This window comes from Musca vetustissima, unplaced genomic scaffold, assembly GCF_032173495.1.
Source record: "Musca vetustissima isolate MV318-11 ecotype Yass unplaced genomic scaffold, APGP_CSIRO_Mvet_v1 utg8392, whole genome shotgun sequence".
NCBI classification, from domain to species: Eukaryota; Metazoa; Arthropoda; class Insecta; order Diptera; family Muscidae; genus Musca; species Musca vetustissima.
The window spans coordinates 82,769-109,686 of NW_026886187.1; the positions used below are offsets into that span (position 1 = coordinate 82,769).

At 30.9% G+C, this 26,918-nt stretch overlaps 1 protein-coding gene across 1 annotated transcript in view; it reads left to right on the forward strand.

The window, feature by feature from the left end:
• Positions 1–26,918, forward strand: part of LOC133333663 (putative inorganic phosphate cotransporter) — a 50,867-nt gene that overhangs the window by 21,378 nt on the left and 2,571 nt on the right. Inside the window, exon 2 of the mRNA XM_061541952.1 lies at positions 24,689–24,867. Coding sequence (XP_061397936.1) covers positions 24,689–24,867 — 179 coding nt within the window. The remainder of the gene's footprint in view (positions 1–24,688; positions 24,868–26,918) is intronic.

The window sequence follows — 26,918 nt, forward strand, 5'->3', positions numbered from 1 at the left end:
CTAAAATCATTTTTTCGTGCAAATAGCGTTCTCTTTTGATATTTTCCATTTTTATTACTTTCTCGATAAATATAATTTTTCAATTAAGCGTCTTCGACTGTATTTTATTTATTTTTATATCTTCCGACCATCCTCCTCCTTGCTTCTTTCTGTAAATTCTCTTTCATATGATTTGTCATTTTCACACAGAACTAATTGATTACAAATAATTGTTTATACATTTTTTTCTCATTGCAATTTTTCTGCGAAAGAAAAATGAGAGCTACTGAGAAGTGATTGCGCAGAGGAGGGTTTCTAATGAAAGTAAAATATATGTCAGCAATTGTGCAAACTAATGTAACATTTTGACAATTATATATAGCTGTGTTGTGTTATCGACATGACATTTTATTTTTATAGTGTGGAGGAAGATATGGGATTATAAATTAAATTAAGGGGAAAGTTTTTATGATTTTAGACAAAAAGAAAAATGTGGCATTTGATGTTCTGAGACGAATGAATACCGGCAGATAACTATTTATTAAACACGGTCAAAGGAGTAAAAGTTGCATATTTGAAATATCTGATGAGGAATGGCAAAACCTATAATAAAACCGGGAAGTTGTGAGACGAATGAAAACCGACTGACAACTATTAAACACGTTCAAAGGAGGGGTATTCCCATATTTGAGACATCTGATGAGGAATGAAAAAATACTAATTTTTATAATCTATAATAAAAAAGTATAATTGAAGGATGCAGAAGTGGCAGAGGCTGCAGAGAGATGCTCTGGCTTAAAACAAGTCAAAAATGGCATTGGAAATTGGTTGTATTGAAGAATTTTGAGTTCTGAAGAGTTCTGAGAAGAATGAGTACCGACAGATAACTATTAAACATGTCCGAATTTTGGGACATCTGATGAAGAATAAATACAAATTTGTATAATCTATAAAAAATGTACAATTGAAGGATGCCGAAGCTAAGGCAGAGAAGGGGTGTTCTAGCTTAAAAAGGAATAGGATTTAGGTATTAAACTGGCATAAAACATGCTACGCCTGTACAGTATAAGGAAATTTAAAAAAAAAATCAGGAAAATCTGTATCTGCAGTAGAAGCCTGGAGCAGAAAAATTGCAGTCAAGTTCAAGTTACGATTGGAAGAAAATTCAGGCATTTGAATGAATTTATCCACCAATAGATGTTCAGAGACGAATAACTACCGACAGATAACTATTTAGCACTGTCAAATTAGGAAAAAGTCGCATATTTGGGGCATCTGATATTTGGGGCATAGTCGTTTACGATTCAAGTCATTCAGAGTCTTTTTTTAGAAAAAAAGTGTATTAATAAAAAAAATATTCTTCCAAAAAAATATTCCTCGAAATGACTTATATTCTAGCTGAATACTACTACCTGATCCTGAAGATTTGAATTAAATTCGTTTTGTAAAATTAGAACGAAATTAAGGAAATATAAATTATGTCAAAACACAATTTATAAATTATCGTAATTTTCGAAGATTTATTAATTTATTTTATTTATAACCATTAAATACTGGCCGGTTTTGTTTATTAAAAAAATATTTATTCTCTTAAAAACCTGCTTAAAATGAATGTCATGTATTTTTTGTGTAAATTGCATTACTTATTTATTTATATATTTATTTTGTACATGTCTGGTTACAACATATTTCCTCTCTTCCCTCGTCAAAAAAGAAACCGCCTGACAATTTAAATGACACTTCACTTTAATAAATCCATCCGTTGCAATGGTACCAGCAAAAAAACATTACATGCCGTCGCAAAAACTAAATTTATGTAATTTTATTTCTTATTTTTTCCGCTGTGTTATGGGTGGTGCCAAAAGATCAAATCAATGTCAGCAAAAAAATAATGAAATATTATTACATTTTATTTATTTTTTGTTGCTATTTTTATAACAAAATAGATTTTCAAAAATAGATATAAATATTTCTCACTGTAAATCAACCAGGAAGGAAATGAATAAATTTTGAAATAGAAATTATTATAAAATCATTTCCAAAAATATGGTAAATTTCAAATTATATTTTTATAAGAAAAAATTCAATGACACCTCCATTAAAACGTATTAGGTTTTTTAATTTGAAATATGAAAGTGTTGTTGATTTTTTTATTATAAAAATATCATTTTAAATTTCCCCTTAATTTTTGAAACATTTTTTGGCTCCGAAAATATAATAATTTTTTTTTTAAATTAAGCAATTATAATAGTTGTTTTGTGTAAACTCCGGCACATTCGTTTTATTAAAACATATTTGATGTAAACACAACCTTAGTCAGCGTTTTATGAAACTATGTCCTTTAGGGCATCATTTTATCGTTTTTGAGTTCTAATTTCCTTTGCATGTATATCCAACAGGTTCGTTGTAAATGTATCTTTAGTTCACGTAACCACTTTGGAATTAACACTTGAAATGAGCCGTTTTATTACAACGTTCATGATGTAAACACTGCCTTAATCTGCAGTGTCATCTATTAATTCTTTTACTTTATATTCCACAGATGTTAATATATCAATTAGTTTCATAATTGTATTTTGAATTGTTTTCACTCCCTTTAATATTTTTCTCTGTAAACAAAAGAAATTTACTTAAAATTCTTCTTATATTCTTCTATTTTACACATTTTTCTTATTATTTTCCATTTTATATCACATTTTTCCAATAATTCCAACTCCTACTCATTGTTCAACTGCTTTTAACCCAAAGCGCCTAAAAGCATGCTTTGAATTTTTGTCAATGTGCACGTTACTTCATACAGTAAGGTGATATCTAATCATTATACATTGTATCAGTTCATAAAGCGATCAATTACAAATGTTAAAGCTTTTGTTAGAAAAAAAGCTTTTTGTTTTTTTTTTGTATAGTTTAACCCGTTAAGGACCACAAGGGAATTTAATAAAAATAATAATTTAATAAAATAAACCAAACTTAAATTGAAAACGTTGACTGTATTTTATGTGGGTGTTTGTGGTAATACTTTAGATAGAGTTTATAGATCTGCTAGAGGTTATTGCGATGTCCTTAGGGTCTTTCATATTTGGGAACGGGGAATATTGACCCATATTTGAGAAGTATTGGACACGGTCAATTAAAGGTAATAACCATAATATGGATACTCAGTGGGATATCATTAAGGCTTATATACAAAGCAGAAATCTGTTAGAATTATTTTTTAAGAAAAAGGAAGACCTTTCGAATATTTTTTAAGAATACACATCCTGAGTTTTTCTACAGGAAGATCTTTGAGTTATTTTTATAGGAAACTCGTTCAGCTCTTCTCAAGGATAAAATGAAAGACTTCTGTATGACTCTTTCAAAAGAGGTTTAACAAGACCTCCATGAAGAATTTTCCAACATATCCATAAGAACATGTTCAGCTCTTCTATATATAAGACCTTTTTAGACATCCCATTGCTCTTCTATACAAAAATATCTATTCAATGCGCCAATAAAAGACTTATTCAACTCTTTTATAGAATACATCTTCAGCCCGTCTATAAACCCTCTTCAGCTCTCCTGTAGGCCTATTCTGTAACTTTTAACAACATTCGATATTGTTTAATTTTCCTTTGTTATTGTAAAAACTACAAAACAAACAAATGAAATTGTTGTAAAATAAACAATGTCAAATGTTGTTAAAAGGTTACAGAATAGGCATACTGGTCTGGTCTCCTATGGAAGACCTCTTCAGCTCGGTTATAGATGACTTTTTATGCCCGCCAATAGTAACCAATACGACCCGCCTATAGAAGACCTCTTCAGCCCGCTGAAAGAATACCCCTTCAGCACACCTATACAAGACCATTTCAGTCCGCCTGTAGATACCCCTTTAGCTATTCTATAAAAGACCTCTTCAGCTCCGCTACACAAGACTGCTTCAGCTCTGCTACACAAGACTTCTTTAGCTCGTCTATGGAAGACCTCTTCTAAGACCATTTAGCTCTTTTATAAGACGACATATTCGGTTCTTGAATAGAAGACGTACTGTATAGTCCGCCAATAGAAGACCTCTTGAAGCCAGGTATAAGCTGGCAAAAAATACCACTTTAGCTCACCCTATATACTATTCAATGATGGTTAAATAGGTTTCTTTATAAAAATTCTGCAAAGTCTTCTGCAACTCTCCCTTCGTGGTAGGATAGTGTAAACCGACCCACCTCTGAAACCATGACTTGGCATAAATCATAGCGCGACATCATCATGTATATTTCCATAAAAAAGGCTATTAACATTTTCTGTTTATTAGTCTAACCTCATAAGGTCTCTCTACCAGGCCATCACTGCTCTGCACACCCCCTTCAAACGTGATCGATCGGCGGAGAAAGAAGAGCGTTAATTAAATCAAATGGCAATTCATTAACACGAGATCACTACAGACGAGCCAAACATGCACACACACACATATGTATGGTTTTCTCACTTGGGCGAAAAGTGAAATGATTTCACAATGTTATGGAAGGGGAGGAGGAGGATGTTATTGTTGTTATCGTTCTTGGTTGATCACTTTGTTTAGTTAGTCACTGTTGCCGTGCGGGATGTCGGGATGATATGATGGAATAGTACTAAAAATTAAATTTGATTCTGAAGCTCTCATTATCGCTAGCCTCTACATACTCCACCGCCCTCCTCCGCCCCTTATGCTACCTTTTAATAGGAAACTAAAACTCGTGACAACTATTATGTTGTAAATGATTTTTCACGTTTGCTATTCACGTTATGCTCGGCGTGTGTTTTTTTCTATTCTTTGGAATTTTGTTTTGAATTTTTTTTTCGAATGATGCGGCTGGGTTTTATGGATTTTTATTATGTTGACAGAATGCTAATAAAATATCTGGGGGTTTTCGGATTTTTTTCTATGAATGGAAATTTATGGAAGTTTTAGAGAATGGGAGGTGGAATTCGCCAATTGAAGGTCTTTGAAAATTTGTTCGTTAATGAGGAAGAGTTCTGAGAGGAAATTTAAGTTCTTAAATTATCTCAGATTCTTGCAGGCCCCTTCAACCTCTACCATCCATTCATCTTCATAAACTTTCCACTCTATTTTTAGACCCATCACGATTAGAAGAAGTAGAATAGAACAAAAAATAAAAACGTGTGAAATTATGAAATCCGCAGAAAGTGTTTCATTGCACAAAAACCAGTCACGAGTTTACGTCATATTAAATACGCTAGAACCCAACAACACCTACGATAAGACCCACTTAGATAACGGGGGCCCCTCCTCTCAATGGCAATGACTAGACAATGTTGGACCTTTGTTTCTGAAAAACAACAACACAACATTTAATTTAGTTCAAATGAATAATATAACGACAAATAACAAAATGAATTATACAACAATAAATAATTAGTAATAGAATATGAAGATCAAGGGAGCGGGAGAGAGAAGGAGAGGTAGAGTTATATATGAAGTGCTGCAGAGAAAATAAGTGTTTAATCAGACAAAAAAGTGACAGCTATTCCAGGAGATATTTTTTTGTTATTTGATGATATTGAAATAAATATGTTTGTCATTTCCTTTCGTGGTATGGGGACAAAAGAGGGAAATTGGGGAGAAGAATGTCTTCAAAAAGGAAATGAAGGTCAAAATATAGAATAACTGAGCAATCTACTCAAAAAGTGGAAAGCTATTCTACAGAAGATCTGAAAAGTCATTCTATTGCAGATCTTAAGAGGTCTTCTATAGGGGAGCTGAATAGGTCTTTTATTGGAGGACTGAAGAGGTATACTTCTAGAGGAGCTAAAGTGGTATTCTATAAGAGATCTGATATTTGCTAACAGTGTTTTTATGTTTTCGTTCAGTGCCGAGTCTTTGCGCGATTTGTCTTCCTGTAGTTTCTGTACTCAGAACCGAAGCCCCTCGCCAAAATTGCTCGCCGTCACCGCCTTCTTCTTTGTAGCAGCCTCCTTCTGACACAATATTCTTACTTTTCATTTTTTCATTTTCTTCTCTTTGAAACTGACAGAATTTCCTCGACCTGTAAGGCCATATCAGACGAATTCCTGTTTTGCTACTTGAACACACACTCTTTATCTCTAATATTTTCTCAGCTCGACGTCTAAATATGATCTCACTCAAAATAGGGTTGAACTGATATGGAGTTGATATACCGGAAAGCTTTGAAGGGATTTAAGAATTGCCACTACATTTGGGAAATTTCCGATGTAGTAGGGTTTTATATAACTCTAAAAAGATCCTATATGTGCAGTAAATATGACTTCTGTAGGAGATATTCTATAGGAGGAAGGCGTAGTATGCCTGCTGTAGGAGCAGCACTGAATAGAAGCATTTGATATACAGGAAAGCTATAAAGGACCTTAGGATTTTTCACACTGGTATAGGTGTTTTGATCTATAGCTGAATACATTTTCTATTGATGGACTGACTTCTTCTAGGGGGACTGAATGGATTTTATATAGCATGAGGCCTGTATAGGAATAGTACTGAATAGGCAGAGAGCTGAAAATCCTCCTATAGAAGAAGGCATTCACATTCACCTACCATCTTCCTTTCACCTATGATCTTCCTCAGAATCAAGTTGAAAAGATGCGAAGATGATATACAGGAAAGCTTTGAAGGAACTTAAGAGCTGCCTATTCATTGATGATGACTTATTAGGGCTTCTTCACTTACTGGGGGAATCTATCTGCGAGCTGAGCGTTTGCATTTTCTTCTTAATTTCCTCTAAGCGAGCACCCGATGGAGAAAAGCTGTGTATATTTGATTCACTGTTATCTACAATCTAGTGGATCATCGTCGACAATTTTACGGAACAATATTGTTTTTATCTGTGAAGAAATTCGCTGCTTCGGCAACCTCTTCAAAATATCGTTTGCAATTTTTAACTTACTGATAATGACCGCATTTCGGATAGTAATTCTGAAGGTTACTTGTTTCCTAATTCAATGTTCGTGAAGAGCTTCCTCTGAATCCGAGAAACTACTCATCAAAATCCTAAAAATGTTGTTTAAAATGTCCGCATTTCGGATAGTAACTCTGAATGTTTCTTGTTAATTAGTTCAATGTTCGTCAAAAGCTTCGAGTGCCGATTGCATATCCTCTGAATGCGAGAAAATATTCCTCAGAAAAACAATTCGTTGTTATTTTTTACCTTGATGATAAAGACCACATTCCGGATAATAATTCTGATGGTTTTTTCTTGCATAGTTCAAGCTTCGCGAGACTCTTTTTTTCTCCTTTGTATCCGAGAAACGGCTTCCCTGAATCCTTAAATAAAGTAGTTTAAAGCTTTACCTTAATGATAAAGACCACATTTCGGAAATTAATTCTGAATGAATCTTCTTTCCTAGTTCAATGTTTGTCAGAAACTTCTTGAGACGCTTGTTTATCCTCTATATATGAAAAACTGCTTCCCTGAGTCCCAAAAATGTTGAGACATTACCTTGATATAATTATCGCATTTCGAATAATAATTTGTTGGATTCTTATTTAATAGTTCAATGTTCGTTAAAAGCTTCTTGAGGTTTTGCTTAGGTACTACCACGGCACAATAAATAGGTAGTCCATTTAGAGCAGCTGATATCTCGATTAACTGTGAAAGTGGGTAATTTCTACTTCAATTCGATGTGCAATGTTGCCAACCATGTGAAATATTATAAGGAAAAATTTGGTAGTACTCCTGATGCAAGAATAAGGTGATGTAAAAAACAAAAACATTTGTTTTTTTGTCGATCTTGTCAAATTTTTCCTTATAATATTTCAAATGGTTGGCAACATTGCACATCGAATTCAAGTAGAAATTACACACTTTGACAGTTAATCGAGTCATCAGCTGCGCAAATGGACTACCCATTTATTGTGCCAATGGTACTACCATGATGCAATAATAAGGTGATGTATCAAAACAAAAACCTTTGTTTTTGTCTCGATTATCTGTCAAATTTTTCCATATAATATTCCACATGGTTGGCAACACTGCACATCGAGTTCAAGTAGAAATTACCCACTTTGACAGTTGATCAAGACATCAGCTGAGCTAAATGGACTACCTATTAATTGTGCCATGGGTACTACATATGAGAAGTGAGATTCTTATAAAGTATTAGTTGCATAAAAAGGTATTATTATCAAGGATGTATTTTTATGGTACTATTTACAAAGTATTTACATAGTTGCATTTTAAAATGTTGGTTCAAATATTTAAATGCGGCCTATATGCTGTATGATTCGTTTCAAAATCCATTTCAGCTTAAAATACTCAATTTTCTTATTGACAGTGTAAAATATCCCTCATACATTGTTGTTTCTATTTTCTCCCTCTCTCATCTACTACTCTCCCTATCAATCTCTCGTACATGTCAATTTCCAATTCAAATTTGCACTTGAGAAGAATAATTGTTTCGTATAACAAAAAAATTTGCTACTCTGTGCGCTTTCGTCAACACTATCAGGCGATATACACGTGAGCCATAAAAAAGAAACCCACACACACCATTTGCCGCAGCACACCACAGTCACTGGCTGGCGATCCGTCCCAGCCCCTGCCCCACAAAAAAAAAACACAAATACACTTCGCGACACACCAATCAAAAGTATTTCATCTAATCAAACAACGAACAACGACAACTGTTGTTGTTGTTGGTGCTTGAATGTGTCATCTAAACTTAGAACTTTAGCATTCGTCGTTATATTTATACGACGAATCCATCGGAATCGTGTACAGTCACACGAAACAACAAGTTCAACAATTCCTATTTAATAATACAAAAAAAATACAATTAGTGAATTGTTTAACGTGACAATGTGAAATGTGGAATAATGAAACGTGAATGTGTGATATTTCACCAACAGCTAACTATTAATGTTTGCAGAATTTTTATCATCCGCAACTTCGCGTTCGTCCGTTCCCTCCCTCACGTTTTTTTTTTCGGGGGAAAATGAGTTTGCAAAATTTGTTTTTTTTTTTTGCACTTAAACAAATATTTTTATTAGTGTTTAACACAACTCAGTCACCGTTTTATTTTAGACTTTGTATTGGAAAAGTTTGATTTTTTATATTTTTGAAGATTTTTGTTTTTAGATAATTTCCTGTCGTCATTAAAAATTCACTCGAATGTTAAATTAGAAATTTTAGTGTGCGGTTTTATTATTTTCGGTCACGAGGGTTTGGTTTTTTGATAGAGAAATGGGTTAGCTAAGTGGCTAAGAAGTGGAGTAGATTGGAATTTGAAGTAGGATTTTTTATAAAATATGAACGTTTGAAGGACTTTGAGGTGATATATTTAAAGACGTCCAGAACTTTCTCCCCATGATGCAATAATAAGGTGATTTATCAAAACAAAAACGTTTGTTTTTGTCTCGACCATGTGTAAAATTTTTCTATATAATATTTCACATGGTTGCAGCACTGCACATCGAATTCAAGTAGAAGTTACCCACATCTGCTGCGCTAAATGGACTACCTATTCATTATGCCATGTTTCTGGTTTAATATGGGCTGAGGAAAACCCGTAGAGGCCTGTGATTCTGTGATTTGCAGGGTTAACTTCCTCTGTGAGGATTTATTTGACATACATATATGTAATTGACAATTTAGATCTACTGGATTTAATAAATCCGGTACAATGTAAACGTAGTATAAATCTCATGCCATGTGGTCTTATTTCCTTCATTTAACTTTCTCCACAGCTAAGGTCTACCGTCTGACCTACACCAACGTAATGTTTCTATGTGGGCTTCACATTTTTGAAAATCTGTCGTCTTGTCACAAGGTGTCTGATCGTTTTGACGTCTTCCTCAAATGAAATAAGTCTTCTCGGCTTAACTTTTAAATATGCTTTCACTCAAAAATGGTTGGCAAGGCAGACTGAAAAAAACCCATGCATCAGAACAGCTGTTGATGCAATCAGCTGACCAAAACGTGGTTGAAATTTGAAACAAATAAAGTTAGAAAAATAATTATGAATGGAAATTTCTGATGAGTTTATCGATGATGCAATAATAAGGTGATGTATCAAAACAAAATCATATTTTTTTTATTCGATCATCTATCAAATTCTCTCCAGTATTATTTTTCATGGTTGCCAACATTACACGTCCATTTCAAGTAGAAATTATGCTCTTTGACAGTTAGTTAATCGGTCTTAACACAACATGTCTATTCGTTTTGACGTCTCAACAATAACTCTCTCTCTCTCTCTCTCAAACAAAATACATCTTCTCGGCTCGACTTCTACATATGATTTCACTCAAAAAGGGTTGGCAAGGCAGATTAAAAAATGAACATGCATCAGAACAGCTGTTGATGGAATCAGCTGTCAAAAAAGTTGTTAAGATTTAAAACGAGTGAAATTGGAAACATATGTTCCACTCCAGCACTTTTTTTAATAGTAAAGCTAGTAAAAGGAAAAAATGTCAAAATCGCCCAAACATTTCTTTTTGTCTCGACCATCTGTCAATTTTTTCCATTGACATCGATTTTAAGTAGAAATTACGCACTTTGACAATTAATCAAGTCATCAGCTGCGCTAAATGGACTATTTATTGTGCCGTGGTAGAAACTATGCACTTTGACACTTCAACGAATCGTCAGCTGCGCTAAATGGAGTACCTGTTTGTTGTACCATGGTTGGATCCATGATGCAATAATAAGGTGATGTATCACAACAACAACCTTTGTTGTTGTCTCGATTATCTGTCAAATTTTTCCATATAGTATTTCAAAAGGTTGGCAACACTGCAATCGAATTCAAGTAGAAATTACCCACTTTGACAGTTAATCAAGACATCAGCTGCGTTAAATGGACTACCTATTCATTGTGCCATGGTTGGATCGTAATAACAGAACAGATGTTAATGCAATCAGCTGTTTTGTTAGCGATTTAAAACGAATAAAACAACTTAAATATGAATGAAAATTTTAGAATTTCTGGTGGTTGTTTTATTGAATATTTTTTTTAAATATTTTTAAAATGAAAAATCTTTACAGATTTTTGCTGTAATCGATTTCAAATTTTTCCATTATAAACTTGCCCACTGTTTTACGATTTATTGAATTTCTACAAAATTAATTTGATGAGCAATTATTTATTTTTATATTACACACATATATTTATAAAAATAGCTTGGGTCCACAAACCACCGCAATGAACAAAAAAATTGCAATGTAAAAAAAATGTCTACAAAAAAACTTCTCATAAATTTTCAACACAGCATAACATTTCTAAATAGTCAATGCCAGCCATATTGTGATGGTGATGATGCCGGTACAAAATGTTTCGAAAATATATAGACGGAATTAAAATTATTTCCGCTTTCAGTTAGTTTTTCTCTTTCTGTGAATGGGTTATTGGATAATAGGGTGGCTGTGAAAAATCAGAGATGAACAGATAACATAAGATTCCAAGGAAAATATTTTTAAAAGATAATGTAATTCAGTTGGAAAAATTTCTCTGACTTATTTATCAAAAGTCGAAATACTCTCTGTCATTTCCGATTCTTAAACAAATGTAATTCAATTTTTAAAATATCGACCTCAGCATCAATTAAGATATTATTGGAACATCTTTTCTACTTCATATCTTAAAATCCCCAACATTCGGTTTACAATTTATGTCCATTTCCTGGAAACTGAGAACAATTTCTTAAATTTATGTAATTTTCATGAAATAGAAAAAATCCTCGTTAATGTGATACATACATATAAATGAAATATGTTATGTTTATTTTATGAACCTTTTTCATTACTGCAATGAATTCAATTCATAGATGTTATGATATAGGTACTTTATGTTAATATTTTATGATTTTTTCCTAACTTTTTACATAAAATTCCTTCTTTTCTATGAGAAAATTGTTATTATATCTCTTATTCGAAATCTTTCTGAGATCATCTTTACAATTTGCCAATAGAAAATCTCTCCGAAAAACAAACTAATCTCAACTATTATTAACTCAGTATTCGAAAATACATTTTCTAATAAATTATGATTTAAATTTCAAAATTATGCCAAGAAAAAACATTCCGAAACAAAAAACCAAAACATTTCATCTCTTTTGTGGGATTTGGGATCTCGCCCCCGCCATAGCAAAAAAAAAATTGCCGGTCGGTCACGAGATCAATATACAAGATTTGTGTGTATGCCTGGTGTGTGTGAGGTATGTATATTCTGCATGATGATCTTGCGTAGATGATTTACTTGCGTTTTTTGTTTCTTCTATTCCCAAAATTTTATTTTTATTTATTTTTAGTGAACTTTAAAGACGAAAGTCCATTAACATAAGTTTATTGGTCTGTTTTTGTTGATGTTCCGATCTTTTGTGTTTTTTTTTTTTGCTCTGAAAAAAATGAATGAAAGCCAATTGAAAAAAATAAAAACAAAGTACTTTTGGTAATTACTTGTAGTTGATGTATATTTTTTTCGTTTTTTTTTTTCAATTGGCACAACTTGCGGCCAAAATGTTTTAAAATGACCGGCTAGTCTGTTTTTGGCCAAAAACAAAATAATACAAAATTATTATAAATATTATCACGATGATGTGATTGTTATTTTAAATAATTTTTGGTTATTGTTTTTTTTTTGCGAAAAAAAATTATGGAATGTTTTGATATTTATTGTATAATAAAGTTTTCTGAAACTATTTTTTCAATATTAAATTTATGTGATTTTTTATATTTCAAAAATTTTTTTCAATATTTTATTTTTATTTATATGGAGTGAGCTGGGAAAATTTGTTGAGTTACTCAAAGAGATACAATACTTTCAGAAATTCCCCATAGAATATTTATTTTCAATGACTACGTTACGAAACTTTAAAATTTCCCACATTTTATTCACAATTTATGTAAATTTTCTTGAAACTAGGACCATATTTCTTAAATGTATGTAATTTTCGTTAAATAGGAAACAAATCTAAGAATAATTTCTTAAACCTAATTTTTGTTTGTATTTTATTTATAATTTATGTAAAATATTCCTTGTATGTAGAAACAATTTCATAAATAGGAAAAGCATTTAAGAACAGTTTCATAAAATTTAACACCAACAATTTCATAATTTTTACTATCATCTGGAACCTGTTTTCCCTCCTGCCTCCTTCTGTTTACAATTTATGTTAATTTCCTGGAATCTAAGAACGATTTCTTAAATTTATGTAATGTTCATTAAATAGAAAACAAATATAATAACAATTTCTAAATATAAATATTTTAATTCTAGACATTATATTCATATTTTTATGTAAAATGTTCCTTGAATCTAGAAACAATAGGAAACGCATCTACGAATAATTTCATCACCTTTACTATCATTTGGTACCCTTTTTCCCCTACATATTTTAAAGATCCCCATCTTCTGTTTACAATTTATGTTCATTTCATGGAATTTAAAAACAATTTCTTAAATTTAGGTAATTTTCATTAAATAAGAAAACAATCTAAGAAAAATTTCTTAATATAAATACTTTAATTCTAATAAAGACGTTACAAAATTTAAAATTGTTGACATTATATTCATATTTTTATGTAAAATGTTACTTGAATCTAAAAACAATTTCACAAATTTATGTACACCACCTAAGAACAATTTCATAAATTTCAACACAATGATTCTACAATTTTATCTTCTTTACTTTAATTTGGAAACTCTTTTTCGCCAAAATAAAGACTTCTCCACATACTGTTTACAATTTATGTTCATTTCATCAAATTTAAGAACAATTTCTTAAATGTAGGTATTTTTAATTTTCATTCAACAAATTGGGCTTTAACAAATACATTTCCAAATATTTAACTATTCCAAATTATATTCAAAATGTATGGAATGTTTTCCTTGAATCTAGGAACCGTTTATTAAATTTATGTAATTTTCATTAAATATAAAACACATTTTAAAACAATTCCTTATTATATTTAATTCTGATTTAATGAATACATTTCCAAATATTAACATTTTCAACATTATGTTCAAAATGTTTGTAACAATTTCCTTGAATCTAGAAACAATTTCATAAATTTATGTAAACTTCCTTAATTACAATAATTTCTTTAATTTCACCACAATGTATCAACCATTTCATCATCTTTACTATCATTTGGTAACTCTTACCCCCTTCACATCAAAAAATAAATACCTCCCCCAATTATTTACATTGCCAATAATCGTGTTATCTCAAGATGATTTGCCAAAGATAAATGATGTTCATGTTTTTCATTCATGTCTAGCCATACCTTGTGATCTGTAAGTAAACGTCATATTACTGTTATTGTTGTTATTGCATTCGATCACATTTCGATCACTCAAAATAGATGGGGAGGAGAAAAAAATTTCAAATTCATTCATTGATCTAAATCTTAAATCATGCCATTATTTTAAGATCACTGACTCATGACAGTCAGGGAATTCTTTTTTTCAAATTGCTTTAGTCGCTAATGCTAATTGTTCAGGGTATGAGGGAGAATGATAGAGAATTTAAAATAAATGATATAGTATATTCTATGTTAAATTATATAATAGGTAAGAAAAGTAATTGGTATAGTGTATTTTTTTCGCTCTCTTAGCACCATTAAAGAACATACATATGTAAATGTATTTAAAGACTTTTTTCAGAACTGTCGCCCTCAGTTGCCACAAATATTTCAAAATTAATCACTTATTGTGCCAGGAAATTAATTTCTCAATTAATAAAATTTAAAAGAATATGTGGGAGTTATATTCGTCAATTAATAAAATATTTAAGAAAAAAAAATTGTGGGTATTTCAATTTTTATTTTATTATATTTGGGCATAAACAAAATCAAAATTATATTTGAAAAAAGAGCTCTCAATGATTTTCTTCAATAAATCTGAATATTTTTTGATATTAAATATTAATTTTAATTCGGAATTAAACTAATAATAATATATTTAACACAATCAGCTGTTTAGTCAACTGATCGACTTTACAGATGTTTATTATTATGATAGGTTTACATTAAACGATTTAAAGTTTAGTCATTGCACTCAAACTCGCAAAAAAATGAGAAAAATGTTTAGACTTATTTTTTTTAAAACCTAATCTTTGTCTACTTAATAAAAAAGCAAAAATAACAATCATTAAAATGTCAACTATTAATCAGCTGATTAACATAACAAATGATCAGTATTTAAGTAGGTTCACATCACACGAACGATCGTCAACTAACACATCTCAAAGAAGAATACGAAGAACTTCTTCTAGAAAATCAATAATAGAATTTGATCAGCTGATTTTTTTAGTTGACCCTCTAGTTAATTTAGTAAAAAACGTTTAAGACTTTATTTGGAGATATTTCTCTTCTTCTTATTAGAAGACTCAGCTGATCCTCTTAACACATGATTAAACATTAGGATACGTTCACATTAAACGATTTCCAACTCGAAAGTGATAAAAATTAAATAAATAAAGTTTTGTAAACTGTGTAAATGCAATATTTTCTCCAATCGATCAGTAGATTATCCTTCAAACCTATCAGTCCTTTTATTTGCTTTTTCAGAAAATAGTTCAGCTCTTCGATAAGCTCTTTAATAAGAAACCCTTTCAGTTCATCTATAATATTTTTTCAGCTCTTTTATAAGAAGACATTTCAGCAAAGAGACTGAATGCTTCTCAGCTTTTTAAATTTTGAAGACATTTCAGAACCTCTCAATTTTAAAATCTTAAAAGTCATCCCGCCAACTCTACTACTATAAGACCTTTTTGGATTATCTTCCAAAAGACTTTTCCAGTGCAGCTATTGGAAATTTTTTGGCAATTGATTGTCTCTTCAAAAAAATATTAGTTATGATTCAATAAATTTATGCTTTATAACGATTATTAACTTGTTCCATAATTAATATTTTAAAAAAGTTAAAACACAAGTAATGACGTTCCCCGATTAGATGCCATCTCAAACAATATTTGGTGTATGTATGTGCGTCACTATATGAACTCGTGCCTGCCTACATACTTCATATATAATACTACACCTCTTAAGCGCTTCGAAGGGGGGATTTGTGGGGGGATAATACCATTTAAACCGACCTTAACATTGTTAGTGTAAAATATCACTCAACAGACTCTTTTAATTCTACAACAACACCTTCACACACACACACCAATACAATGACAACAAAACGGCATTTCTGCCATACCCCCAACAACCCCCAATTGAATGATGATAACAACAATATCACCCTTTTGAATCTATTGCTCGCACTCTCTGTCTCTCTCTGTCATTACACCAACACTTACTCACTCACATAAGCTCTTGCTTATACATGCACGTGTGACCGAAAAACAAAAAGAAAAAACAATAACAAAACCAACATAGCAGGCATTTGCAAGAAATGTCGTTCAAAAAGATAAAAGTTTGCCGTTACACTTGGCCGTGTGTCAGTTGAATGGCAGAAGGCGCGCCAAGAAGATAGAAAATTAGATTTAAATAACGCGCAAAGACAGACAAACAGACAGATCATTCGGTATAAACGTCAGATCAAGTTGTGGTGTAACAATAAAAGAAGAAAAAGAACAGAAAAAGTAACAGTGAATAAATTTGCAATATAATTATTTTAATTACAAAACAACGTGTGAGAGTGTGACCAAGTTTGAGAGAAAACGAGAGCAAGAGAACCCCCCATTACATTTCCGTTGTAATCAAAACATTACATGAGCAGAGACTAACCGTTTACATCATTTTAAAAAAAGTGAAAGAAGAAGCAGCTCTCAACGTGAAAGAGAAAACCGCCTACCTAAGCAAAACTACGGATATACGAGAGGCACAGCCAGTATTTTTTTTGTTACAGACACCGTGCCATATTCTGCTTTTTTTTGCAAAATAAAAACACATAACGTAGCATTTTCGAAATTCTTTGCTAAACGAGAAAAAATTCCCAACACAGAATTTAGTTTTGTGAAAACCACACAGCGGGCAAGTGGAAAGAATATTCAAAGCAAAAATTAAATTTTTTTCAATACTACTACGGGCAACAAAAAAATACAATTTCAACTAATTAAAAAAAATCTAATTTAAAAAAAAGCGAAAGAAAACAACAAATCCGGAAATGAGGCAAATTTTAACAAATTCGCGGTAGAACATGAAATGGTTTAAACGTGTGCGTAAAAAGTGTTGACAATACTTTTTTCCCCCAAAAAAACAAAAAACCATCGTGAAAAACAAATATTTAATTAAAAATTAAATAAAACGTTCCTTCCAAACAAAACTCATACCAAAAACCTTTAAGTTATTATTATTTATTATTAAGTGATTTAATTTATTATAACAAAAAAACAAATTCCTCAAAATGACTGTACAAACAAACGAAAATCGTCAACATAATGGCCACGTCCTGGTCTGGGACCAGAACAGTTTCAATGAAATCTTCGAGGACACCAAGCCAAGATTGGGTAATGCAAAACATTTTGTTTTTATTAATTTGAATTTAAGTATTTTATTATTTAACGATATTATACACAATTTTGGAAATGTGAATTTTATGGTCCTTCGAGTCTTTAACACAAACTAGCCGCTTAGATCTGACATTAAAATGTCACATAAAAAATCGTTTAAGTAATGATTAATATTTTATTTTTTATTATTCAGTGATATTTTTTATTATTCAGTGATATTTTTATTATTCAGTGATATTATGAATAAATTTTGGGAAATGTGAAATTTTGAATTGCATTGTGAGAATCTGTATATGGTCCTTCGAGCCTTAAACACGAACTAGTGACCAAGATTTGCCATTAACAATACAATTTTTCAAAATATCTTCATTAATCTTTTGAGTATTGGTTTAAGTTTATTCTTCGCCACTTTTATAAAAATAAATTTGGAATTGGGAAATGAGAATTTTTATTTTGAGTTTATTTTGAATGTGAATTCTAATAATTAGTATGTAAAATTACAATTAAGTTAGATGTTTGTATAAGAAGAATATTCAAGTGAAAGGAGAAAAAATAAATCAAAAAGGGGAAAAGTATTGAAATAAATTGAAAAAAAAAATTATCAAACCTATAACAAAAATGTTGGGTTATATCCTCTTTTGGAAGAAGAAATTCACCCTTCCCACTTTTTGGACTAATTTTTTTTAAATTATTTATTTCTATAATTTATTATTATTTTCTATATTTTTTTCAATATTTTTCCCCTTTTTTGCATAATTAGAATCTTGTTTATTATTACACGTGCTTTATATTTGATTATTTTTTGCATTTTCTTTTTCACATGATAATCATTCTTCTATTTAAGTATTATTTTTTTCCTTCATTTTTATTTTTTTTTTTGTACATTTTATTGTGCAATATTAGCGCATGTTCTCAAAACGTAAAGGCAAAATAAAATGCAACGACATTAAACAAAAAAACTACTAACAACAACAACATAAAGAGCAATTAATCAAATTCAACATTGGCGTACTTAGGGATCTAGGCGAAATGGGTTTATTAAAAAATATAATTTGCATCAAGAAATTGAAGTTAGTGCATCTTGAAGCATTATAGAAGTTTCGAAGTTCTCAGATAGACATTTATGTTCCCATATTTACATAGACTATCTACGCCAATGAAATTTGCACATATGTATGTATGTGTGTGCGCAGACAATTAAAATAAATTTCTCAAAACGTAAATTCGCCAATCTGATCAATCATTTTGACAAAACGGGGTGGCTAATTATTTTCAAATGAAAAAAAAAAATTTCTATTTCTAATATTTTATTTAGTATTTTGAAATGTTTTTTTTTTTTTTTTTTTGTATTTTAATAGAACATTTACATTGTACCGTGGGTTTAAATTGTCAATTGCATTGTATATGTGTCAAATACATCCTCACGAAGTAGGTTCTAATGTAAATACCGTTTAAGTTTTTTTAGGAATTATTTCATAATTTTATTCAAATTTTTTGTTGCTGTAATCTAATTTTACTAATGTTTTTCTATACCTTTTAACATTAAAAGTAGTAGACTTTTAGAATTTATACCTAATTTGTTTATAAATTTCAAAAATTCATTAATTCTTGGAACATTTTCATATTTTTTTTTAATTTATTTAAATGTATATTTAACGCGGTTTTTAAGTAGTTTAAGTATTTTTTAGCTACGAAGTTTGTTTATAGGAACTATTTCATAATTTTATTCGAAATTATTTTTTGCTGGAATCTAATTTTACGAATGCGTTTCTATTCCTTTGAACATTAAGAATAATAGACTTTAGGAAAAAATACCTAAATCATAATTGTAAAAAATCATTAATACTAGGATTTTTTTTCATAAATTCTATTTTATATATATTTAAATACATATTTAACGCAGTTTTTAAATCATTTAAGTCACGTCTAGCTATGGAGTTTGCTTAGAAACTATTTCATAATTTTATTTTATTTTATTCTATTTTTTTTTTTTTTTGCTGAAATCTAATTTTACGAATGCTTTTCTTTTCCTTTGAACATTAAGAATAGTAGACTTTAGGAATTAATACCTAATTTTTTTCAAAAAATTCATAAATTCTAGGAATTATTTCATAAATTTTATTTTATATATATTTAAATGTATATTTTACACAGTTTTTAAATGATTTAAATCATTTTAGCTACGAAATTTGTTTAGGAACTATTTCATATTTTTATTCGAAATTATATTTTGCTGAAATCTAATTTTACGAATACGTTTTCATTCCTTTGAACATTAAGAGTAATAGACTTTAGGAATTAATACCTAATTTGTTCATAAGTTTCAAAAACGCATTAATTCTAGGAATTATTTTATAAATTGTATTGTATGGAATACAATTTTACGAATGCTTTTCTATTCCTTTAAAAAATAATTGTGTAATATACTTTAGAAATTAATACTTAATTTGTTCAAACTGTTCATAAATTATAGGAATTATTTCATAAATTGTATTTTAACACAGTTTTTAAATCATTTTAGTCATGTTTAGCTTTGAGTTGAGCAATAAAATTAAACTTTGTACAAAATACTAATTAATAGAAAAGTTTCAGGTTTTGTTAATTGTTATTTTTTAAATTTCACGTGATTCCACTTAAAATGATAATACATTTGTAAATTTCTTTATTACAATTAGTAAAAAAAAAAAATACCATTTTGTTTTTATTTTTAATTGTACAAATTATGTAACCCAGTATAAGTACAAAACAAATATTGTCTGTATATACAGCTTTTAATAATTAGATTGAAAATAGCTGATAATTTCCCTTCATGAAAATTGATTCTATTGTCAAGTGGTGACGATGATGTCGATGAAAATTACTAATAATAACAATCTAATTTTCATTCAAAATAATTCAGTTGACGTATTTTGAAAAGTCATAAGAGGAATATAAATAAAAAAAACAACAACAAAAAATTTTTATTGAAATATAAAATTCATTACAGTAGATATCGGATATAAGAAACTCAAAAAAAGCCGGATATTTCTTTATTATATGCGTTTTTTTCTTACATGGAATTATCCGATATAAGAAAGTATAAGCTCGGTGTTTTTGATAACCTTTCTTATATGCGATTTTTTCTTATATGAGATGTGCTTATATCCGATATCTACTGTACAGAGAATGACAGACAGCCACTACTTGTTTATTATTTGAGAAGAACAGCAACAAAAAAAAAATAAATGTGTTTTTAGGCAGCTGGAAAAGTTGGGAATTATTTACTATATCTTTTTCCATCACATTTTACACAATTTTTAGACAAAAACATATATATATATATATATATAAATAAAAAATAAATAATGTTTAACAATTTTTCTTAAAAATTGTACAATTGTGAAAAAATAACCTTCAAAGAAATGATTAATTTTTTCTATTTACTTTACCATAAAATTTTGTTTTATATCATGACAATTGAGTTTGGGAGTGTTTATTTTTCGTGCCTACTCCCGCACCCTCACCTTAAATAAATGACATTGTTCCTCAAGATGTTGCTTTTACAAAAAAAAAAAAAAATACCAAGAAATTATACTTATGGGACGATTACGGATGGCAACTATAGTTCAGTGGCGTTGCCAGTTGCCAAATTTGAATTATGGATGGCAACTGGAGTCAACGTCAGTTGCTTTAAATATAATTTTTCGGCAACCATTTATTTCTGGTTGCTGTTTGGTGTTTAACAATAATAACTGAAATTTATAGGCTTCCAATAATGGTTAAAATTACTACCAAAGAACAATTTGAGGTCTTAATTGCGCGGATGGAAGCTAACCCAAATGTAGCACGCGGCGTGCGGACTTTTGGTCAAACCAAAGCCACTATCGATGATGTGTGGAAGGCCATTTCAGAGGACCTTAACTGCTATGGCCCACCAATACGCACTCCAAATGAATGGCAGAGAGTGTGGGTTCATTTTAAAGCAAAGTTGAAAAAGAAGATGGCGCAAAATAAAAGAAACCATAACATCACCGGAGGTGGACCATCGCAAGAAGTGTCGTTATCAGCATTGGAGCAGGCGGCAGCGGACCTGTTACAAATGGATTGTACATTAAATCCAGAAGGTGCCCTATTTGGGGTTACATCAGATACATTGGATGTGGAGGAACTGCTTGAAATCGAGCCAATCACTGATAAGGAACAGGAAAATATGGTGAAACAAGTTAAGATGGACAACGAATGCCAGAATTTACGAAAAAGAGTACGGAAGGAAGATAAAAAGGTCGATATACTAAAAGAGCAAACGGCAACTCAAAGTGAACTTTCGAGTACAATAAAAAGAATTGAAAAAGATCTGTATAAACAAAATGAAATAATGAAAGACATCAAAGACCTACAAAGGAAAAATTATGAGATTTTTAAAGAAATTAAAGAAATGAAAAAGAGGAAATATGAAGCACAAGCAGAGGAACATAAACTAAACGTGGAAATTAAAAAAATAAAACTAAAATTATTAGAAGAACAACTGCAATGTCTACATAAGGGAAATATGTAATGTTTATAATTGAAACAACTATTATTTTATTATTATTTGAATATTATTACTTGTATTACATATTTGATTAACTGAAATAAAATATCCTTTTTAAATTTTATCCATTTAAGCTCTGCGTAATTGTTCTTCGTATATCTAAGGCAATAGAACTACCACTTTCATTTTCGCTTATGATTGGTACATTTACTACTGTAGGAACTTCTTCCCAATGAGCATTATAATGCCTGCCAATATTGTACAATGCGCAACACGCATTCACAATAGATATGCACTTTTGAGGCGTATAGTGCAGGCCACGTTCTGCAGAAAGGCATCTGAACACAGACTTTAGAACCCCATTAGTTCGTTCAATTATATTACGAGCCTTTGAATGAACGGTATTGTATTTACCTTCAGGCGAATGCGGTTCGGCTGAGCGGTATGGAGTCAATAATTGTGGTTCCAATGGGAATCCAGCATCACCTAAAATTTTCCAATTATGAAGATAATTAGAACTATAAGTATATATAACAACCTAGTAGCCAGGTATTTGGCCCGAAATCATCTGCGATCTCTTGCTTCAGTGGGCTATTATTCCATATGAAGGCATCATGTGTAGATCCAGGATGTCTACCGTCAACATACCTGATCCGCATTTGATAATCGCACATCTACAAAACAAGTATCTATGTGAAAATAATAATTATTTTTGCATAAAAAACTCACCAGCAAAACATTTAAACTAAAGTAGCCTTTCCTATTTAAATATAAATGACGAACATCTTCTTTTGGGCCCATGATATGTACGTGTGTGCCATCTATACATCCGACAACACCCGGGAACTTTGTTTTCGAATAAAAATAATGTTTATTCTTCCTTTTTTCTTCCTCTGTTAATTTGGAAACAATCCAAATTTTTTTTTCTATTAGCCGGACAACTTCGGTCAAAACCACCGACATCGTGGGTTGACCCATGCCAAGGTTGAAGTCATTGCCATGGGACTTTTGAAAACTTCCATCCGCAAAAAACCTCAGAGCTGCACACACTTTTAAGAGAGGAGGAATTGCTGTTGACCGTCGGGCTTTTCGGAAACCAGGATTTAATGCGTCAACTAAGTAAACAACGGCATCTTTTGGTAGCCGAAAATACGCCTTAAAGCTAAAACGAGCAGTTGATTGAACATTTCTCCAAACATAAACACCTACTCACAGTACGGATGGTAGTTCTAATGGATTCTATTTATCTCTTAAATGCCTTCTAATAGACGCCACGCCTTGGACATCATTTTCATCATCAAAAAATAGTTCCACTGAGCTTATCATCACTTAAAATTCTTGTTTCTGAAATATTCTATTCAATTTTTTGTTTGTTTACAAATATTTCTAATATATTTCTAGTTGTAGAAATGTCAAAACAGTATTATCGACGGCAACTGAGAAAAGTTGATATCCATAATGTTAACTTTTATTTCAGTGGCGTTGCCAGTTGACATAGCAACTGGAGTTTGGTTGCTATCCATAATCGACCCATTAGTTTCATGTTTTTCTTTAGAGATAAGCAGCGATTGTTCAACAAATTTACCCTTGTGTATTAACTTTTATTTTTATTTAACTTTTTGGTCATGAAAAAATGTACCAAAGTACCGCATAACTATATTTGGTTAGAATTAATCAGCCGGATATTAATTTGTTAGGGTGAAAATGCTCACTAGTGAGAAATTTCTCCCCGGCGTATATCCCGGCATTTCTAGGGAGTTATTTCTAAAAACAGATGTTATTTTTATTAAAATATTTATTTTGTCAATCAATTTTTTGTAGGCCTGTGTTAAAGCCGCTTTGTTATAATTTGTAGGGGTTTTTTGTGTTAATTTTCTGCTGAAGTAACAAATTATTAATCAATTGCATAAGTCAGCAGAGCGACGAACAAATAAATGTGACACAAAAACACGTGTGTGTCGGTCGGATTGGCATACATGAAATCAGTCGCTTTTTTGATTAAATGCAAATATTTACAGACTGTTTTTTATTACAAAAAATTGCAACAACAATAAAAAAAGGAAATTGTAATTGAAGATGATGCGACACAATTTAGACAATAAAATAAATAATAAAAATAAAAAAAATATTTTTTTATAATTCTAAGTGGTAAAAAACATTTGAATAAAATTAAAAAAAAAAATGAAATTTTATTCAAGTGTTTTTTTGTATTTTTTTCCAAAAAATTTCAAAAAATCAATGATCACCATTCATTATTTTTCCTCTTTTGTGTACTCAAATATTTAGCACTTTTCTTAAAACCCATAAAAATACAACACAAAATGTTTGCTATTGTATTATTATTTGTTTTTTCCTAATATTATTGTTGTTGTTGCTGTTGTTTTTTATTGTTATTATTATTAAATAATGTGCTAAAATTCCATGAATGAACAAAAAAAAAGAGGAAATTTTTTTAGCCAGGCAACCGAACCAAACCTCCTCCTCCTCCTCTTTTGCAATGCTAAATCATAACTAAAAACCAACAACAACGACAAACAAATTTTAGTCATAATGATTATCAGTGGCGCACAAACAATCCACCCAACCACGCCATCATGCGGGGTAATGAAATCAAAACTCATGACTTCACGTGTTGAAAAAATGTGTGTATGGTTGTTTGTTTTTTTTATTAATTTTTGAGATAAATCGACTTTTTTTGTTTTTGCATAGTTTTTTAGTTTTTAAATATTTTTGTTGTTTTTTTTTCTATTAATAAATTACTAATTTTATATTTTTTTTCTATTTTTTTGCAGGGCTCTTCCAAACCCGCTTCTTTGTCACATTTATGCTCTTCCTGGGCATGGCCAATGCCTATGTGATGCGAACAAATATGTCTGTGGCCATTGTCGCCATGGTCAATCATACGGCCATCAGTGATGGTCATGAAGATGTTATGGATGATGAATGCCCGGATTCCAATTATACTGAAGTGGTAAGTTGGCGGGGAAGTTTTAGAAAAATAATATAAAAAGAATCTTTAGGTCCTGAGAATCAATTTTCAGGCCCTAAAGATAGCGGTTTTTTTTTTGGAAAAAATGTTAGGGCGTGAAAATCTTTAAAAACAATTTTCAATTTTGAAAAAATAATTGAAAAAAAATATTGGGCAACTCCACGCCTTAGCTGGGCCTTGAAAAAAATTATTTTAAAAATCCACGCCTTAGCTGGGCCTTGAAAAAAATTATTTTAAAAATCCACGCCTTAGCTGGGCCTTGAAAAAAATTATTTTAAAAATCCACGCCTTAGCTGGGCCTTGAAAAAAATTATTTTAAAAATCCACGCCTTAGCTGGGCCTTGAAAAAAATTATTTTAAAAATCCACGCCTTAGCTGGGCCTTGAAAAAAATTATTTTAAAAATCCACGCCTTAGCTGGGCCTTGAAAAAAATTATTTTAAAAATCCACGCCTTAGCTGGGCCATGAAAAAAATTATTTTAAAAATCCACGCCTTAGCTGGGCCTTGAAAAAAATTATTTTAAAAATCCACGCCTTAGCTGGGCCTTGAAAAAAATTATTTTAAAAATCCACGCCTTAGCTGGGCCTTGAAAAAAATTATTTTAAAAATCCACGCCTTAGCTGGGCCTTGAAAAAAATTATTTTAAAAATCCACGCCTTAGCTGGGCCTTGAAAAAAATTATTTTAAAAATCCACGCCTTAGCTGGGCCTTGAAAAAAATTATTTTAAAAATCCACGCCTTAGCTGGGCCTTGAAAAAAATTATTTTAAAAATCCACGCCTTAGCTGGGCCTTGAAAAAAATTATTTTAAAAATCCACGCCTTAGCTGGGCCTTGAAAAAAATTATTTTAAAAATCCACGCCTTAGCTGGGCCTTGAAAAAAATTATTTTAAAAATCCACGCCTTAGCTGGGCCTTGAAAAAAATTATTTTAAAAATCCACGCCTTAGCTGGGCCTTGAAAAAAATTATTTTAAAAATCCACGCCTTAGCTGGGCCTTGAAAAAAATTATTTTAATAATCCACGCCTTAGCTGGGCCTTGAAAAAAATTATTTTAAAAATCCACGCCTTAGCTGGGCCTTGAAAAAAATTATTTTAAAAATCCACGCCTTAGCTGGGCCTTGAAAAAAATTATTTTAAAAATCCACGCCTTAGCTGGGCCTTGAAAAAAATTATTTTAAAAATCCACGCCTTAGCTGGGCCTTGAAAAAAATTATTTTAAAAATCCACGCCTTAGCTGGGCCTTGAAAAAAATTATTTTAAAAATCCACGCCTTAGCTGGGCCTTGAAAAAAAAAATTATTTTAAAAATCCACGCCTTAGCTGGGCCTTGAAAAAAAATTATTTTAAAAATCCACGCCTTAGCTGGGCCTTGAAAAAAATTATTTTAAAAATCCACGCCTTAGCTGGGCCATGAAAAAAATTATTTAAAAAATCCACGCCTTAGCTGGGCCTTGAAAAAAATTATTTTAAAAATCCACGCCTTAGCTGGGCCTTGAAAAAAATTATTTTAAAAATCCACGCCTTAGCTGGGCCTTGAAAAAAATTATTTTAAAAATCCACGCCTTAGCTGGGCCTTGAAAAAAATTATTTTAAAAATCCACGCCTTAGCTGGGCCTTGAAAAAAATTATTTTAAAAATCCACGCCTTAGCTGGGCCTTGAAAAAAATTATTTTAAAAATCCACGCCTTAGCTGGGCCTTGAAAAAAATTATTTTAAAAATCCACGCCTTAGCTGGGCCTTGAAAAAAATTATTTTAATAATCCACGCCTTAGCTGGGCCTTGAAAAAAATTATTTTAAAAATCCACGCCTTAGCTGGGCCTTGAAAAAAATTATTTTAAAAATCCACGCCTTAGCTGGGCCTTGAAAAAAATTATTTTAAAAATCCACGCCTTAGCTGGGCCTTGAAAAAAATTATTTTAAAAATCCACGCCTTAGCTGGGCCTTGAAAAAAATTATTTTAAAAATCCACGCCTTAGCTGGGCCTTGAAAAAAATTATTTTAAAAATCCACGCCTTAGCTGGGCCTTGAAAA